The 19,386-nt window shown below is 35.0% G+C and overlaps 1 protein-coding gene across 1 annotated transcript in view; it reads right to left on the bottom strand.

Moving 5' to 3' along the window:
- COL19A1 (collagen type XIX alpha 1 chain) overlaps positions 1 to 19,386 on the bottom strand; it is a 329,204-nt gene that overhangs the window by 296,631 nt on the left and 13,187 nt on the right. The window contains exons 3-4 of the mRNA XM_039245800.1: positions 7,141 to 7,215; positions 6,002 to 6,101 (exon numbers count right to left, since the gene is read on the bottom strand). Coding sequence (XP_039101731.1) covers positions 6,002 to 6,101; positions 7,141 to 7,215 — 175 coding nt within the window. The remainder of the gene's footprint in view (positions 1 to 6,001; positions 6,102 to 7,140; positions 7,216 to 19,386) is intronic.

Below are 19,386 nucleotides of genomic sequence, written 5' to 3'. Positions count from 1 at the left end.
AATGAAGATTAGACTATCCGATGCTATTTTTTCAATCACAGATGGTATGATCAATACACAGAAAAATCTGTCAAGTTCTTATAAAGTTATTCTTAAGCACTAGTATAACAAAACATCATGCATTACTACAGTCAATTCTCTGCCTAATTTATAAATTTAAGATCATGTTTAAATTTAGGTTTACAGCCATTGTAAAAGCAATACATTTGCAACTACCTAAGGTTAATAATTAATTAGTCTTCACAGCATTTTTATGGGTCATAAGATTAATGATGACTTGAGGGATGTGCTACATGCCTTCTTTCTCTTCTATACTCTAAGAACCTGCAGTGTACACTCCACAGATACATACTCACAGGTCCCACCCAAGCAGCGTGACAGCTTAGGAGATTAGATTTATTGGATAGAAAAATAAGTAAAGAAAGAAAAATTAAATATACAATCTAACAGTAGTAGATTAATCAATGCCTGTCAAATTGGCCCAAGTAATTACCAAAATAAAACACCTGATTTTATTACTTTATGATGGCATTTGCATTATTATGACTTCTAAGTAGTATATTTAACTGGCACCTCACTACTCTCAAAGTAACTGCCATAGGACATTTTAAGATAAGATACTTCATGCAATTAGCCATAATAAAATAGGAAATAAACTATAAAGATATCCTCTTGAACACTGTACCTATAGTCATTAATAATATATGTGTTAAGAAGATAGATCTCATGTTAAATGTTCTTTCTCAAACAAATCAAAGAAAATAAAACAAAGCAAAAATAAAATAGATATGAATACTGTAGAATCTATACACATATGATCAATGACTGACATTCCTTCCCTTTCCCCAAACAACACTGAATTATATGAAATCTGAAGGAAAAAATTACAACTTTTTAAAATTTGATGATAATAATACTAAACTCATAATCTTTCATATTATATTACATTTTAGTAGCCATTTTTATACAAAGCAATTTGTTACTAGAATATATCAACAGCCTTAAATTTGCTAGAAAAAAATAACATAGACTCTTGAGATAGGTTATTGTGATTAAGATATAAATATTTCCAGGCATTCTTAAAACCTGTATAATCATACTCTTAAAATTCTGTTCTAGGGATGCCTGGATGGCTCAGTCAGTTAAATGTCTGGCTCTTGATTTTGGCTCAGGTCATGATCTCATAGTTTGTGGGATCACGCCCCACTTAGGGCTCCGTGCCGACAGCATGGAGCCTGCTTAAGATCCTCTCTCACTCTACCTCTACCCCTACCCCCTGCTTTCACTCTCTTTCTCTCAAAATAAAATAACATTTAAAAATATTCTATTCTAATATATGTAATTTGGCTATATTGTATGATTTAAAAAAATCAGTAATTGTGAACCTATCAGGCTTTTCTTTTTATCTTAAGAATGTTGGACTTAATGGCTCATTCACTTTTTTGGTATGGCAAACTACAATTGAGGAAATACAGTGACGACATAAGACTTATGTGTAGCAGTCATTCAGTCTTATATTAACTGCTGGACAACTTTTTAATTAAGTCACTTTTCCTTACACGGGAAAGTTCTTATCTACAGAATGATAGGATGGCCCAAATGAAAACCCAAGGGATGCATGAATAGTCATTCCCTATAGTTTAATGGAATTGTGAAGTAATCCTCCTGAAACACTCAGAGATTAGAAGCTTCAGTACGAGAGTTCTAAACATAGTTTCTAGAGCCACAGATTTTAACTGGTTTTGAGAACTTGGAGAGGTCCCAAAGAAGAGCAATAAAAATGAAAGATGGGTTAGAAAACCTGCCCTTATGAGGGAAAGACTGAAAATCAGCCTTGTGTGGGATGCTAAAGGAAGTTTATCCTTTATGAGGGAAGGGGTAGCCCTGAGACCCATGGCCATGCTTGATGATAGAAGGCAACACGTCTCAGTTTCTTGGTCAAAGCAAGAGAGAAGTGAAGCTTTTCCCTGTACCATGTGTCTCTCCAGCAGGTTCCAGAAGGCAAGACTGGACCCACATTCTTTCACCATTGTAATCTGAGAGCCTACTAGAGTCCACAGTGAGCTCAATAAATGCTTGTTGAATAAAAGAATGAGCTCTACACTACCACGTATTCATTACAGTGACTTATTGAATGCTACCTTTTATTCACCGGTTGGCAGAACAGAAACATTTCAGGAACCCTTAATACTTATGTAGTAAGCTACTTTTATTTGTAATTGTGACAAGCTTTTAGTTAAAAAAAAAAACTTAATGACAAAATTTTTAAATGATAATGTCTAATGCTATGGAAGACACTGGATATTATACAGAGTAGAAGGCTAAAACAATGATGAAACTTAATTAGAAGTATATATCAAGATCTCTAAAAATGAACTAGTAATTCCACTGAGAAAAATCAATCTTATGGAAATAATTCTAAACACAAGGAAAAACTAACCTTCCCGGATGTGGTGATGTTATTTATAATGATAAAATCTGGAAGTAATGTAAAGGTCCATGTAGAAAAGACATGTGCACAGGGTGAATCATTCAACACTAGCACAGACAAGGTATAAATCATGCTACAATATACAAAACAGCTTTCCCTATATTTAGGATTATTTCCAAGGGAACTGTTAAGGTTCAGAGAACTTGAATAACTCCTAAATAACACTACCCATCTTCCAAATATATAATTTGGCATTTCTTCCTTGTGGAGGATTATTATGTTTATAAAAACATAAATGTAAATGAGAATAGCTCCTACAAGCTCTTTTTTTTTTCCATGTAAAGCTTTGAAAAGAAATAGCCCTTGCTTCCGGAGAGTAACCACCAATTTAATGAAAGAGAGAGAGAGAAGATTCCTCTTCACTGGAGATTTACTTATTTGTAATGATAGCTAAGGGGACCATATCTGTCAATTATGCCACTGTGTCTAGCTATACTATTCAAACTCATAAAATATTATTGATCTGTGTTGATTTTTTTTTCACACACAGCCTCATTTACCATCATTCTTAAGGAGCTGGTTGAGTTGCAAATAATACCAGCTCAGAGGAATCATCCCAAATCAGAGAGACAACAGACTGGAAACACACATAAGTACTCCTCTCTCCCCTTTTTGGTAATGGATCATAACATTCTAGTTGGCTGAATCTAATATGGCCTCAGAATCCTTCTCAACACAGTATTCCAGATAGCCACTAGATATCAATCATAGGACCTCAGATATAAGGCTTTTTAGCATCCTTGAAATCAATAAATCAGTGTAATTCATTTCCCTGGTGCATTTGAAATCAAATGATTTCCTCATTGGCCAGTGAAAATAAGAGAGTGTTCCCCCTTCAGAATCAACAGGATGTGGGAATTCAACATTTATCAACTCTTCTAAAATATTCAACCGCTAAGACATTTTTATTTAGTTATTTGTGGCATTTTCATTTAAAACATGTTTCTATAGAAACAACTAATGAAAGAACTGTATTATACCAAGAAAATAAGGTACTCTGTAGTATATGCATGTTTTGTGAATATTTTCTCCCAAAACGTTACCATTTTGCCCTGATAATGGCCAAAACACAATTTAAAGATAATCAGAGCATGATCACCTGGGATAGAACTCTCAATATGTACAGAAATAATGAATTATTTCTTTTGCACAACCAAGGGTACTTGTTACAGATAAAAGAAACCAATGAAAAGAATCTTTTAATACCCACAAATACTTTCATTTGCTATCCCAAGGAACACTGAGGAAATGGACATAAATTTAAAATAAAACCAAATACATAAAGCTCCTCAGATGTTGCTTGAGCATGTGTCACCGTTAAGTGTACAATGTTTATTCGAAGGCCCCTGCAAAACTGGCCCCTGAGATTCCCGCATTAAGCCAGGCTCAAGACACTGAGTGTGCCCAATAAGGATCTGACCAACACATTCATTAAATCTCTCCCCTCATGAATCTCATCTGGAAGATGACAGAACTATAAAAATAATCTCAGGCACAGAGAAAATCTTCATTTTCCACATAAAATAACATCTGCCTTTTCCCATGCTGATTCTGCAAGGCAGCTTATTTACAAATACATAAATAGCTGCAACTTTACTCCAGTCTCATTGAAAAATCAAAATGGCATCATGCAAGAGAAGCATCCTAGCATACTTGGCTCAATGAGTGAAATGTAAATGGAGATAAGCCAAGTTAGTTGACACTCGCTAGTCAGCTTAACCAGATACCCTCCAGTTTCCTGTAGTGGAGGTACCAGGGTTCTGCTCTGAAGAGCCAGGGAATTTACTTACATTGATAGCCCAGGGATCACACAATGATTTAGAGCTAAAGGTTGGAAAATAAATGTCAAGTTGTGGCTAGTATCTATTATCACACATATGAAAGGGGAATAGCATTGCCTAAATAAGGCAGTAAATTTTCCAACATAACTACTCAAAATTAGCTACATCTTCTTATATACAGTGCCAATGAATTTTAAAAAGTTTTCACTCCAATCCTTTAGCCACCTGGACAGAATTAGAGGAATTTAAATTGTCAGGAAGAAAGCAGGAGAGGAAATGCACCTTAATTTTTAAAGCAGAATTTATTGCCTTTCTTAAATTCTTTAATTAGGTTATATACTACTAGTTTAAAATCATGTATATGATACATAAAAAATAAATAAGTAAATATAAACATAAGAATATATGTTACATATTGACTTCTCTTTAGTGGATATGAATACCCAAACATGGAACTGCTGTTCTCTGAGGGTTAAATGTCTGCATGTGAAGCCACCTAAAAGTCACCTGTAACAGTACAGTCAAAACTGCTGAAGTGCCCCTCCTGACGGTCACCCATTATATCCCCCAATATCAGACTACTCTCTTTCTTAACACTCTTATTTCTTACCAATTAATGAGCAGTTTACTTTTAAGGAACCATGTCATTAAACTAAAATCATCTAAAGAACCACAAAGCAGAATGTTTTAATTTTTCTCAGGGAAAAGGTGAGCCAGGGACCTAGTTTACACAGAGCATCTGAAGACAGGCAACAAGATAATTAATGCTATCTCCCTTTGAGAATTCAAATGCTAGGGTTCTCAACAACCTTGTCTGGTAACGTAAATTTTAGGCTACTCATCAAGAAATGAAAACATCCATATATGTTTTCACACAAAAACATCTGTGTTGTATATTAAACCAGAGTTTTAATGTTATTTTCACTGCAGTGCATTCATAAACTGGAATGCTCATCTTGGACTCAAAGACTAAATATCATGACCATAGATGCTATATCTGCCTTCCTAATGACTCAAGCTTTCTGAATTACTATGTATTCATCCTCCAACTACATGTAAGCCATATGGGGAAGTTTTATTGCCCTGTATAGTTGCTGACCAACTGTCAATATTTAAATGGCACATAATACCTTTTTTTTTAAATCTCAGGTTTAACAGTAGAAAAAGAATAATAAAGATAAGAAAGGAAAAGTTTGGTAAATCAATTTTGAAATCAAATGTGTATCAAGACCATCTTATAATGATGTTATCGCCTTATGTTATTATGTACTCTACACCTTATATAAGAGGAATACCTAAAGGCTAGGTTCTTTTGTTTTAATTTATCGTGAAGCATAGTAAACGTAGAAATGATTGCAATAAATATGAGTCTTTTGTCTCGAAATCTACATTGAATCTTCTGTTTTAAAGTTCACATTTTAAGATTTAACTTTGGTTATATCTACTTTAAACATAAATAATACTTCTTCAAAATGGATTTAATTACCATTCTGCAAAGACTATGCCTCTAGTTGTACGGGTGAATGGCATTTATAACATAGAATAAGATCAGATTCCAAAGATTATTGAAAACAACGAATATACAAACAGTCCACTTATTACAGCATTCAAGAGAGTATGACACCACTGAGAAGATTTATTTTTATCTTTTAAACAAATTATTTGAAATTTTCTTAGAAAATAGTTTATGTAGTATTATCAAAATGTAAAGAAAAATTATTTTACTTACATGGTATCTCTAATAAGAAATGCACTTCCCAATTTGAAACAGGTTTTATCACCTTCACAAAACGTACGTCTCAGAGAAAAGCTCTCTCCTAGGTCAAAACCTATAAAATGTAACATATGATTTAATCAAGCAGTTTTATTAAATTTAGGCAACTCACAGAGATACTGATTTTTAAACAGGATTTTTTTGTCACCCTTATCTATAGACTGATTTATTTCAAATAAAACCCTGTTGTTTGGTCTCAAAAAATTTGATTTCATTTTTCTCCTTTTAGGATACAGGAGGATAAAATATGTTGCAAAAGAATCAAACACTAATTTTCTTTGACTTAGGAATTATCTTTTTTTTTTTTTAAATGTTTTATTTATTTCTAGGAGAGAGAGAGAGAGACAGCATGAGCAGGGGAGGGTCAGAGAGAGAGAGGGAGTCACAGTCTGAAACAGGCTCCAGGCTCTGAGCTGGCAGTCAGCACAGAGCCCGACGCGGGGCTCGAACCCACGAACCGTGAGATCATGACCCAAGCGAAAGTCGGACGCTTAACCGACTAAGCCACCCAGGCGCCCCGACTTAGGAATTATCTTAAGAAAGTAATCAGAGCAGTTCATTGTAGCAATTCTGATGTCTAATGACAGAAAATTAGTTAACTAAAAAAATTACAGCGATTTAATTGAAGTTTAAGCAGCCTTGTTTTTTTTTTTAAAAAATGCCTTAGAATATATATAACACTTTGATTTCAAATTCAAAATATGTATTATGATTATGTATGTGTGTTAGAGAGAGGGAGGGAACGAGTTAAGGAGAGAGAGGAAAGGAAGACAGAGAAAGGAAGATAGGAATGTTATACAAAAATAGGAATCACCATTATATTTGGGTAGTGAGATCTTTTTTTAATAAATCTTCTTTTCTTTTTTTAAGATTTCTACAATGGATACAGTTTCTATAACTATTTTTCTCCAAGAAGCTGAGCTGTTATTAGTTAATACAGTACTCTGCTCTTTTTTTTCTACATCATTTATCTTCCTTTTTAATTTCTTATACTGATGTTATCAACCTAAATTATAGTATCAAAGAATCATGTGCTGATAATTTTACACAAAAATTACACAAAGTGCTTTTTTGCAAAGGATTATAATGCTTACCTGAAACTTCAAGTTTATCTCTGTTCTCCTGTGGAAACTGCTGTCCCTCTGTTCTCAGTACAGGACACTGTTTTTCTATGTTTAAAAAAATGAAGATTTGCACTGCATTTTTTATCAATTTTTTAAAAAATATGTTTGAATCAGACAATACAACTTGAAACTTAAAATGAAAATAATAACCAATTTTGTTAAATTTCTATAGATTGAGGATAAGAATATTACCCACATCAGAGTATTTGTGAGGAGTTTGTGAGAGTTACATGTGCCTGGTACAGAGTGAATGCTTGTGTTAGCTATCATTACCACTACTAACGCTACTATTACTCTAACTTTCTAATTGTTGCTATACATTTTGGACATTAGGAAATTATCTAGCTTTAACATCATTAAAAGTTCATATTCAAAATATATTCTAATATTAAAACAAATAAACTGCTACTGTATTTTAACACAAATTTGAATCAAGTTTTCTTGTCAGGTGTTACTAAACTCTAGACAAGGGGGCTGCTATGGACTGAATGCATCCCCCCAAAATGCATATGTTGAAGCTTTGATCCCCAATGTGATAGTATTTGGAGGTGGAGCCTTTAGGAGGTAATTAGGTTTGGATGAGGTGATACAAGTGGAGCTCTCAGGATGAGGCTGGCATCCTTAGAAGAGTATGGAGATACAGAAGATTCTCCTCTCTCTCCACCATATAAGGAAACCAGGAAGAGGGCCTTCACCAGCATCTGGCCATGTTGGAACCCTGACCTCAAGTTTCTCAGCCTCCAGAACTGTAGGAAATTAATGTCTATTCTTTAAGCCACGCAGCCTGGGTCATTCTTAGAGCAGCTTGAACTGACTAAAGCAGCAACACAGATGGAAGTTATCACAATAAAATTATGAAGCAAAGATGTCTGCCATACAAAAGTGGTCTATACTTTTAAAAATTGCATAAAATCATTGAGAAAGTATTAATTATGTGCTAACATATCTAATGAAAGTTAAAAAAAGATAAAAATTAGTCTCTACTTACAGTGAATGCATATATTCAATACTACCACAACACCTTCATACAGTAATGTATTTGCATGCATTAACTTTTTGTTGTCTGGGATATGCTTAAATCTAATTCAGGCTACAGTCTATGAAGGTTATAGTCAATTCTGGCAAAACTGGAACAAATTTTAGAATATGTCAAGGTAACTATCTAAATGGACAGATATTCTAAAAATAATCAGTTAACTCTTATGGTATCACACAACATTCTTAATTCTTCAGGTCTAAAATTATGGTTGATTTTAATGATCTCAAAGTTTTTAATACAGAGAGGGAGATAAACTGTTCAAAACTAAATTGATCGCTTGATCTCTGGAAAGTGGAAAGTACCGAATCTCAAGTTCAACTGCTCAGCTCCTCAGCCCATCATTTAACAAATGTATCATGGATTTCAGGGGTGGTGACAGAACATCATCTAAATATATTTAACTAAAAAAATGAATCAGATTCTAAATAGTGCTGTCACTTAATCAGATTTAAAAGTTGCATTACAGACATGTGAAATTGTAGTACTGAATAATCTTAGAGATTACTTCGCTACTTTGGAAATTCCTATCTCAAAGATCTTAACATGGTTGCAGTTCTGAAATGACATTAAAATTGGATATTTTGTAAACATTACCAATTTTTTTTATCTGAATTCATCGTCATTTTTACAAAAACAAAGCACCTCCTCAAGATCTGCACCGAAAGCTAGAGAACATTGCTGAGGGAGATTTAAGTCCTAAATAACTGAAGGATTTTTTTAAAAAATTGTTTTTAATGTTTTATTTATTTCTGAGAGAGAGACAGCGTGAGCAGGGGAGGGTCAGAGAGAGAGGGAGACACATAATCTGAAACAGGCTTCAGGCTCTGAGCTAGCTGTCAGCACAGAGCCTGACGCTGGGCTGGAACCCATGAACCATGAGATCATGACCTGAGCTGAAGTCAGACACTTAACCGACTGAGCCAACCAGGTGCCTCATAAATAACTCAAGGATTAAATCAAGTATTTACACTGGTAGATTCAATATTGCTAAGATCTGAATTCTCAGTTTTAACTCTAGACTCAGCATAATACCAAAGGGTTGTGTGAGTGTGTATGGGTATGAATGTATGTGTGTGTGTATGAAACTAATAAGCTGATTCTCAAATTTGTATGGAACTGAAAGAAAACTAGAATAGTTAAGACAATGAAATGAAAAACAATCTGGAGAACTTGCACTATCACACACCAGAAATTTTTATAATGTGGCATTGGGACACATATAAAGAGATCAAGGAAACAACAGAGTCCAAAATAGACCCATGCACATGTGGTCTTCTTATTTACCACAAGGGTGCCAGTGTAATTCAGTGGGAAAAGGATTGTTTTTCCAATAAATGTTTCTGGGTCAACTGGATTTCCATATAGAAAAACTAGACCTTGATCCTTACCTCATACCATGCAGAGAAATTAGAGATGATATTAGACCTAAATGTGAAATGTAAAATAATAAAGGGCTACAGAAAGACATAAGATCTTCATGAACTTGGAGTAGTAAAGATTTCTTAAAGGGACACCAAAAGCACCAATTAGAAAAGATTGACAAACTAGGGGCGCCTGGGTGGCTTAGTCGGTTGGGCGTCCGACTTTCGCTTAGGTCATGATCTCGCGGTTCGTGGGTTCGAGCCCCGCGTCGGGCTCTGTGCTGACTGCCAGCTCAGAGCCTGGAGCCTGCTTCAGTCTGTGACTCCCTCTCTCTCTGACCCTCCCCTGCTCACGCTGTCTCTCTCTCTCTCTCTCTCTCTCCTAGAAATAAATAAAACATTGAAAAAAAAAGGAAAAAAAATCTTCACTGTTAAAAAAAAAAAAAAAGAAAAGATTGACAAACTGGAATTCATTAAAATTAAAATACTTATTAATCAAAGGACAACATTAAAAGAGTCAAAAGGAGCCACAGACTACTGCAATGTGTATATCCAGTAACATATCATAACCATAATAAACAAGAACTGTCACAAATCAAGAAGAAAAAGGCTAAAAACCCTATTTTGAAAATGCACAAAAAAATCTAAGCACTTCACAAAAGTGAAGATCCAAGTCCCCAATCTACATGTGAGAAGGTGCTCAATAACATCTGTAATCTAGTAATGCAAAGTAGGACCACAATGACATACAACTAAATGGCTAAAAGTTAAATAACTGACAGCACCAAGTTTTGATGAGAATGTGGAGTAAAAGGGCTCCCCCACATTGTTTGTGAGAGTGGAAATCAATGCAACCAGTTTAGAAAACTGGAAGTGTTCACTAAAGCTAAATACACATGAACACTATGACTTGGAAATTCAGTGGCCCAAGAAAAATGAGCACAAAAGATGAGTGTAAATATCTCTCTAAAAAGAGAATATTCATTTGTAGCATTACTCATAATAAGATAAAAATGAAAACAATCTAAATGTTCACTGACAAGGGAACAAATGAATAAATTGTGGTATACACCATGAAAAATTGTACAGTAATAAAAAAAGAATAAACTTCTGACACATGCAACAACTTGAATGCATCTCACAGATACATTATTAACTAAAAAGAATACCATTCCTAAAAGAATACAGGCTGTATAATCTCATTTATATGAAGTTCGAAAGATTGTACAACTAATCTACATCAGAGAACTGGTTACCTTGGTGGAATATCACCTGAAAGGAGATGGAGGAGAGCCTTCTGGAATCTTGGAAATGTTCTATAATTTGGTCTGAGTGGCAGTTACACAGATGTATAAATGTATATATAAATATTCACCGCACTGTGCATCTAAGATTTTTCTCTGTGTGTGGTACCTCATCAACATGAGGAAAACAGTGTGTCTCTAAGAAAATAAGCTAAAAATGATTCTTGCAAAATAAAACAAAACTGGAATTCTAATCAAATTTTCATAATGACTTTGAGTGACTATATGACTGTAATAAATAAGATTAACTTTAAGTTCTCCACAATGTATATAGGGAAAGCCCAACAGATGATTGACAAAACAAATCTCTAGATAGCAGAAAGGGAGTTTCTACTATGACACTTTCATCTTAAGGAGTCTGCTGGCCTACCACCAACTTGGAAACAGTACATGTCTGTCTTAAATTCTTCCAAAGACCTAACGAACATATGATGATGTCAAAGTAATAAACCTGTCACTTTGAAATGAATGGAATTCAACATTTCCAGCAATATTCATGAAAGTAATTCTCCACTATAATCTTAAGTTTATGAAAATCAAATATAGCTTCATGTATTTGGAATACGTGCTTTATTGTGAAAACATGAACAAAACAAAGGAAAACTAAATGTTAATTATTTGGGGGTCAGATTCAAGGTACCATCATCTGAATGCATGAGTCTTAGGGATCCATTGCATACAAATGGCAAAGCAGTGGATGTGGCTATCACAAGTTGGCTGTATTATTTTCTATAAATATTGACACATATATTTTAAAATAAAGTAAAGCACACTTTTTGAGTGAATTTGCATGTAACTTAAAGAACAACTTATAAGATCCAAATATCATCCCAACAGGCAGACAGAGGAGAAAATTATTGCAGCAGTGACACTGTAAAGGCTCTCTGGAGTGTTCCAAAAGTAATTACTACTAAAATTTCACCACAAAACATGCACTACGTGGGGACCCTTAATCGACAGATCTTTTGAAAAGCAACTGCAAAAGTTTTTGACAAATTTATGCTAAGATATTGTTAGTGATTATCAGACCCACTTTCCTCCTGACCTGGCTTAAAGGACCTGGGTAGCTCACAGGGTTGGAAGGATACCCATATCTAGGTCTGTTATGGGTAGATTATCTAGATTTTATCTTGATTATGTACCAAAAAATACATAATTTTTAAAAAAGATTTTACTCTTCTCTCTCTCTCTAAAAATTTGAATCCTGGGGACCTAAGAACAAATTCATGAGAAGTTAGACAATTTTGTCCCAGATAATCTAGTGAGTCAATGGCAAAGTTTAAATAAAACCATTTGCTATAAGAAATAGGTTCTTTTCTAAGAAGTTGGACAACTTCTTTTTCTCTATATTGAACACTGCTTCTTAAAACCACATTCTAAACAAAGTAAGAGTATCTATAATGCTCCATTCTTTAGTAGAAACGCATTTTGTTCAAGCTTTCAGTTTCAAGGGTGCTTTTAAAAAATCCTTTGTTCCCTTAACCTCCTAATCCTTATACTGTGTTCCTACCTGCTGGCTGAGCCTTTTATTATATTGCTAAGTATTCTAGTTGAGATTAATTCACATGTTTTTTGACACATATATTTCCTATCATTGTTCTCGTATTTATTTTCTATACTCATTCATACAAAAATCTTCAGTTTAACATAGAATGCACTGAAGACATGTTTAGTTCCTGCTTTTTCACTTTTTGTTTTCTTACTATTCACTGAAGGCATGTTGAATTACTTCTTTATCCTCTCAAACAACTAAGAAGCCTAGACCGGTGAAAACCTTTCTTTTAATTTTTCTTTTTTTTCAGCTGATTTAATACCTAAAATATTTGTGTTGCTGATGCTTATACTGAAAACAGAACAGTCACTCTCTGTGCCACAGAGGCCTCTGGCCTTTGGGAAAAGCCAGGAGGTGAGGTTATTACTTATGCACTACAAAGACTAAAAGAACAGTCAACATTGGAGGCATCATGAAAGATAAATATAAATACGTTCCACTACACTCTTTACATTGTGTTGAGGATTCTTAATATCACACTCTTTATATACTGCCTTACTGATGGCAAAGAAAGAAAATATATAATTTGTCTAGTGGAAATATAATTTATATTTTAACTTTGCTAAAGCACACATTTCCACACATTTGTATTTAAATAACAATGTATTGAGGGTATAATATCACATCACAATATTCACTTAACTGTCAATTATAGAAGTCATTAGGGAAGCATGTTACTCAAAGATATACGTTCAGAAGCCTCCTTGTTCACATTTCTGATACAAGTCCTCTAGGGCAAGGGTCGGCCAGCTCCCAAGAGTTCTCACGGGGCAGTATTTGGTGAATTTACTGGAGCCCAAGGTCTAGCCTTTGATCTCGCATAGTTAGAAATCAGATTTTGGTAACACAAGGAGCACAGATCCATTTCTCAGTAGTAAATGTGCCTTCACCTTCTCCTCCTCACTCACCTGATTATAGTCTCCTGTTCTTATTTCTGCCACATCTCAAACACGCTCCTGCCTTGGGACCTTGGTATATGCTGCTTTCCAGGTGTTCACATACCTCAGTCTCTCACAAACCTTATGTCTCTGCTTAAGTGTCCCTTCATGATGGCAGCCTTTCCTGCCTACCCTATACATATTGAACAACCTCTCCTCTCTTCAGATCATGTAAGATTGCAAAATATAGAAGGAAAACAAAACAGAATGACCATTAAATTTGAATGTCAGATAAATAACAAAGGTATTTTTAGTATAAGTATGCTCCATGCAATATTTGGAACATATACTAAAAAAAATTCATTATTTATCTGAACTTCAGACTTAACAGGGTGCCCTATATTTTATCTGGCAAACCTACTCACATGCTAATACTCAGTGAGGCCAGGTATGATGGTAGCTTGGATCAAAGAGGTGACAGTGAAGATGGAAAAAAAGGGAAGGAATTGAGATGCAAGACTCAACATGACATGATAAAGGAGTGAATACAGGGAGGAAGGAGAGTTGGTTTACTTAGATGTCTGGGTAAAAGTTTAGGTTTCTATAAATGAATTCCACTAGAGGAAGAAAAGATTTGTCAAGAAATAAATTAATCTGTGGAGGAAGAGAGGAGTTAGAAATGTTAAACTGGGGGCATCTGACACTTGATTTTGGCTCAGCTCATGATCTTGAAGTTCATGAGTTCAAACTCTGTACTATCAGCATGGAGCCTGGTTGGGAGTCAGTCTCTGTCTCTCTCTCTCTCTCTCTCTCTCTCTCTGTCTCTCTCTCTCTCTCCCCCTCTGTCTCTCTCTCCTCCCTCCTCCCCTGCCTGTCCACATTCTTTCTCTCTCTCTCTCACATAAATAAATGAACTTAAAAAAGAAATGTTAAGTTGGAGGTGCTAATAAGAAATTCAAATTGTTAAGTTATTGGTAGATAGTAAGAAACACAGGCAGGTAACTAAAAACAGAGGTCCAGTGTGTCAAGTAAATTTAGGAATGATTGAACATAAATCACATTTAAAGCCATGAGGACAGAATGAGATTATACATGGAATGAGTTGAGAAGATGGGAAAGGGCTGCCTCCTGAGAAATGGCAACATTTCTCTCTCCCATCCACTTTTCCTGCTTTATTTTTCCTATTTATTCATATCTTCAGAAGTACACGTTCAATACATTATGGAGCTATTGTTATCTGTAAAATCACAATTAAAATCTATCTAGTTGCATAGGTGTTCTATTTATCATTCTTCTAACATGCATTAAGGAAAATTGTTTTCTTTACTGTTAGTAACAAAACCTATAACACAGCATTTGGCTCAAGATTAGAGCTACTTTTTAGGAAGGTGAAAAGTAGCAATTTACCACAGAGAGAGAATTGGTTTGTTTTCTTTTCATAAAAAGAGCAAAGAAGAACCTTTAGGTGTTTCACACTTTTTCTAACAAGAGGCTAAAACAGACTTCCTATTGTACTGCGGGGGGAGAGAGGGTTGCAGTCCTTTTTATTTTATTGTTATGGATGGTCCTCAGGCTCCCTGTACATTTCCTACCTTGACAACACCTCTGATAAAGGATTAGAGAGTGTCCCAGGTTAGGGAAAAAACGCTGGTCAACAAATATAGGTAAAGATTGTTGGACCAGAATATAACAAAAATAATACGGAAAAGTGACCAAACAAGAAAAAGAAAGGAGAACACAGCTATTTTAACAGAAAAGTCACAAAAGAGCACAAAATCTTTATAGCTTCTTGTGGGTTTGTTGTTGTTGTTGTTGCTTTTAAAACAAAGCTGTTCCTCAAAAGAATACCTGGGTAGGAGCTATAATCCTTATTTATAATTGTGAAACTTTCCTCCACTTTAAAAACTTAGGAGTTACAAAGTATATCTGTGAGTTATTGGAACCATATTGAACACGAGGAATTCTTAAAAACTCAAAATAAAACTCTCCATATGATAGCATACTTTCTACTCTTGAGTTTAAGAGTGCAGTGTGTTTCAATTAATAAAAGCCAAATTTCAGAATAGCAGTTTTTCCTAAATAGTTTTAAAAGATACATGTGTATGGTCTAGGGCCCAAGTTTATAATCAATTCCATCTAGATACTCAACATGAAGTTTTCCAGTAAGTAAAAGAAATGACATTCTATCATCTCTCCTTTTATCAAGCCTGGTTTGTTTTTTGTTTTCTTTTGTTTTGGGGGATGCTTTTTTGCTGCTTTTCCTTATTCTGATTTTCTGTTTACTTTTTATGATAACTCAGTACCTGGCCTTAGACCAGATTTAGGAAAGTAGAAGAAAAAGAAGAAGCTTTAATTATTTGATACATAAACTTCTATGACAGCATAAAATTTAAGGAACTGATTAATGTAAGTTTTAAGATCTATACAACGTATATTTTTTATATGATTCTCTTTTCTTTAATATGATCCTCTTTTGACAACTGAACTGAAACTGTCACATTCAAATTACTTATCTGCAATATGAAAATATATAAATATGCCTCAACTCATAATCTCAATGTAATATTAAAACTGATAAAAGAACAAGAAGTAACTGAATTCTTAATGGCTTCATGATTTTAAAATTCAAGTTGTATTGAACCTTTCCATATTACTCTTGAATTCTATCTCAATAGAACAATATTCCAAGTATCATTAAACATACTAGAGAGTTAAAATAAAGCAATTAAAAGATTCAATTTATCCTTCGTATATTTAGGTTTAACAGTAGACTGTTGACAACTTCACAGACTCCAGAGTTGAAACCCTAGCCTCTCCCTCAGATTTGTTATATTTTATTTTTAGATGTAATCACTTCCCTCCGGTAAATGGTTAGTGACCACACGCACAGGTCTGCACATGAGGAAACTAAAAAGGGAACCTTGCACTGTGAATCAGAGACACAAGACACAAAAAGAGGCCCCTGTCAGGCCATGCCCAGCGTGTCATATTCTTCAATAATCCTTATGACAGTGCTGTGCAGACATTTTCAGTTACTGCAAGTGATACCTGAAGTTAAGCAATTGCCATGGCATGTTCAGCATGTGTTGCTTCAGGAGCACCTTCTATTAAACAACCTGATAAAAATCAACTCTTAATTTTTGTATGTATTAATTTCTTTCAGTGCTTCATGTTATCTGGATCTTGTTTAGAGTTCAGATTAATTTTGAATTCACACTCCTTAAGAAAATCTTTCAGAAAGATCAATTTGGTAAAGTTAATTGGTCCAGAATATATGCATTTCAGTAGTCCTACATCCAATAGAACCTGATTAAAGAATTGCAATACCATGAGGCATTTGGGTGGTTCAGTCAGTTAAGCATCCAACTTCAGATCAGGTCATGATCTCTCGGTTTGTGAGTTCAAGCCCTGAAATGGACTCTGTGCTGACAGCTCAGAACCTGAGCCTGCTTCAGATTCCGTGTCTCCCTCTCTCTCTGCTCTAATCCCTGCTTGTGTGCACTCTCTCTCTCTCTGTCTCTCTCAAAAATAAATAAACATTAAAAAAAATAAAAAGAAATGCAATACCAAAGCTGTAAAAGCAAAACATTCAGGGGAATCCCAAACTGGGGAAGTTTCAGTAGTGCAAAATGATTAAGTTCTAGAGATCTGCTGCACAACATTGTGCCTATAATTAATAACACCGAATTATACACTTAGATATTTCTTAAGAGGGTGGATATGTTGTCTTTCTTCTACAATTTTTTAAGTTAAAAAAGTTACTAAAGGCAAAAATAACAAAAAATAAAATAAAATGAAAAGAATCTAGTAGGTAAGATCCAAGATAACCAGCTAAGAAAGAAAAAGAAAAAAGACAAAAACGTCAGTTAACTGTCCCAAAGGTAAGGGTTTCTACAAGTGTTTTCCTTAGATATACCATACTAGATTCACCTGGGGAGTTTGTTAAAGTTATTAATTGCTGAATCCCACCCCAGCCGGTTCTGCATAATGGCAATCTCAGAATGGGATTTAGGAGTCAATACCCCAGATGATTCTTGCTCAAACCTAAATAGGAAATCCATTTATTGTAGATTCTTCAAATCGTTACTAGTGTAAAGAGTTATTTATTATGCACTAGCATGTCCCTAAAAACTGTGTCCATCTCAACCAAAAATTCATTTTCCTTTCTTTTTTTTTAAATTTTTTTTATGTTTATTTATTTTTGAAGAGAGAGGAGAAAGAGAGAGCGCGTGCGCACACGAGCATGGGAGGGGCAGAAAGAGAGGGAGATACAGAATCCAAAGCAGTCTCCAGGCTCTGAGCTGTCAGCACAGAGCCTGATGCAAGGCTCAAACTCACAAACCATGAGATCATGGCCTGAGCTGAAGTCGGACGCCTAACCGACTACTTACCCAGGCGCCCCTCATTTTCCTTTCTAACCAAAAAAGTCCTATCCTCTCCTTTTAAGTTGCAAATCACATTACCTACTAATGCTTCTTAAAAGGAGGGGACATACAAAATGACTAAAATTAACAACTCAGGCAATGACAGATGTTGGTGAGGATGCAGAGAAAGAGGAACCCTTTTGCACTGCCAGTAGGAATGCAAACTGGTACAGCCACTCTGGAAAACAGTATGGAGGTTCCTCAAAAAATGAAAAATAGAACTACTCTGCGACTCAGCAATTTCACTACCAGGTATTTATCCAAAGGTTACAGGAGTGCTATTCAAAGGGTCACATGCACTCCAGTGTAAACACTAATATTGATTGCAGCACTATCAACAATAGCCAAAGTATGGAAGGAGCCCAAATGAGTGAATAAAGAAGATGTGTACACACACGTGTGTGTGTGTGTGTGTGTGTGTGTGTGTGTATACAATGGAATATTACTCAGCAATCAAAAAGAATGGAATCTTGCCATTAGCAATAATATGGATAGACCTAGAGTGTATTGTGTTAAGCAAAATTAATCAGAGAAAGACAAAGATCATATGACCTCACTCACATGTGAAATTTAAGATACAAAACAAATGAACATAAGAAAAGGTAAGCAAAAATAATATAAAAACAGTGAGGGGAACAAAACATAAGAGACTCAAATACAGGGGCGCCTGGGTGGCCCAGTCGGTTAAGTGTCTGACTTCAGCTCAGGTCATGATCTCACGGTTCATGGGTTCGAGCCCCGCGTCGGGCTCTGTGCTGACAGCTCAGAGCCTTGAGCCTGCTTTGGATTCTGTGTCTCCCTCTCTCTCTGACCCTCCCTTGCTCACAGTCTCACTCTCTCTCAGAAATAAATAAAACATAAAAAAAATTTTTTAAGAAAGAGACTCAAATACAAAGAACAAAGTGAGGGTTGCTGGAGGGGTTGTGGGTTAAGGGATGGGCTAAATAGGCAAGGGGTATTAAGGAAGGCACTTGTTGAGATGAGCACTAGGTGTTGTATGTAGGGGATGAATCACTGGAATCTACTCCTGAAATCATTATTGCACTATATGCTAACTAAGTTGGATGTAAATTTTTTTAAAAAGGAGGGAACATAAATAAATTAGGAGTAGCAACATTATTAGAATGAACTCCCCTGGTCCTATGGACTTTCTTTTGCCATAAGTCACTTCTGATTCATTTCTTACCGAGGAAAGAAAGTGTTTTCCCCCCAAAAAGTATGACAGCCTCAGGATTTCATTGATACAGTGGTAGAATATTCAAACCTTCATGTGGATTATTAGGAAATGTACTTCCTGCCAAATTAATATAAAAATCACAAAGACTTCCATAACACTGAGAGACTAAGACTTGTTATACCTTAGGTAGTTTTTATTTTATGTGTGTTTCAAACTCAAATATCTCTACTAGAGTGTCTTTTTACCTGTTTAGCAAGTCTTATTAAAGATATATTCAAAAGAAGAGGCACAATAAGACTCACAGTTTCAGATTACATCATCATATGTGACCATGATCAGAATACATCATATGTGATCCTTTGCACAGGAGAGTGGGACATTTCTCTTTGCCTAGCAAAGAGTGTGTCTAATTTGACCTAGGAATATATTTAAATCAGTAATTTACACATACTCAAAGTTCAAGAAAATTTTTCCAAATTAG

This window comes from Hyaena hyaena, unplaced genomic scaffold, assembly GCF_003009895.1.
Source record: "Hyaena hyaena isolate Hyena2069 unplaced genomic scaffold, ASM300989v1 scaffold_271, whole genome shotgun sequence".
Classification (NCBI taxonomy): Eukaryota; Metazoa; Chordata; class Mammalia; order Carnivora; family Hyaenidae; genus Hyaena; species Hyaena hyaena.
Note: the sequence above shows the minus strand (reverse complement) of the source record. Positions and strands in the feature narration are given on the sequence as shown.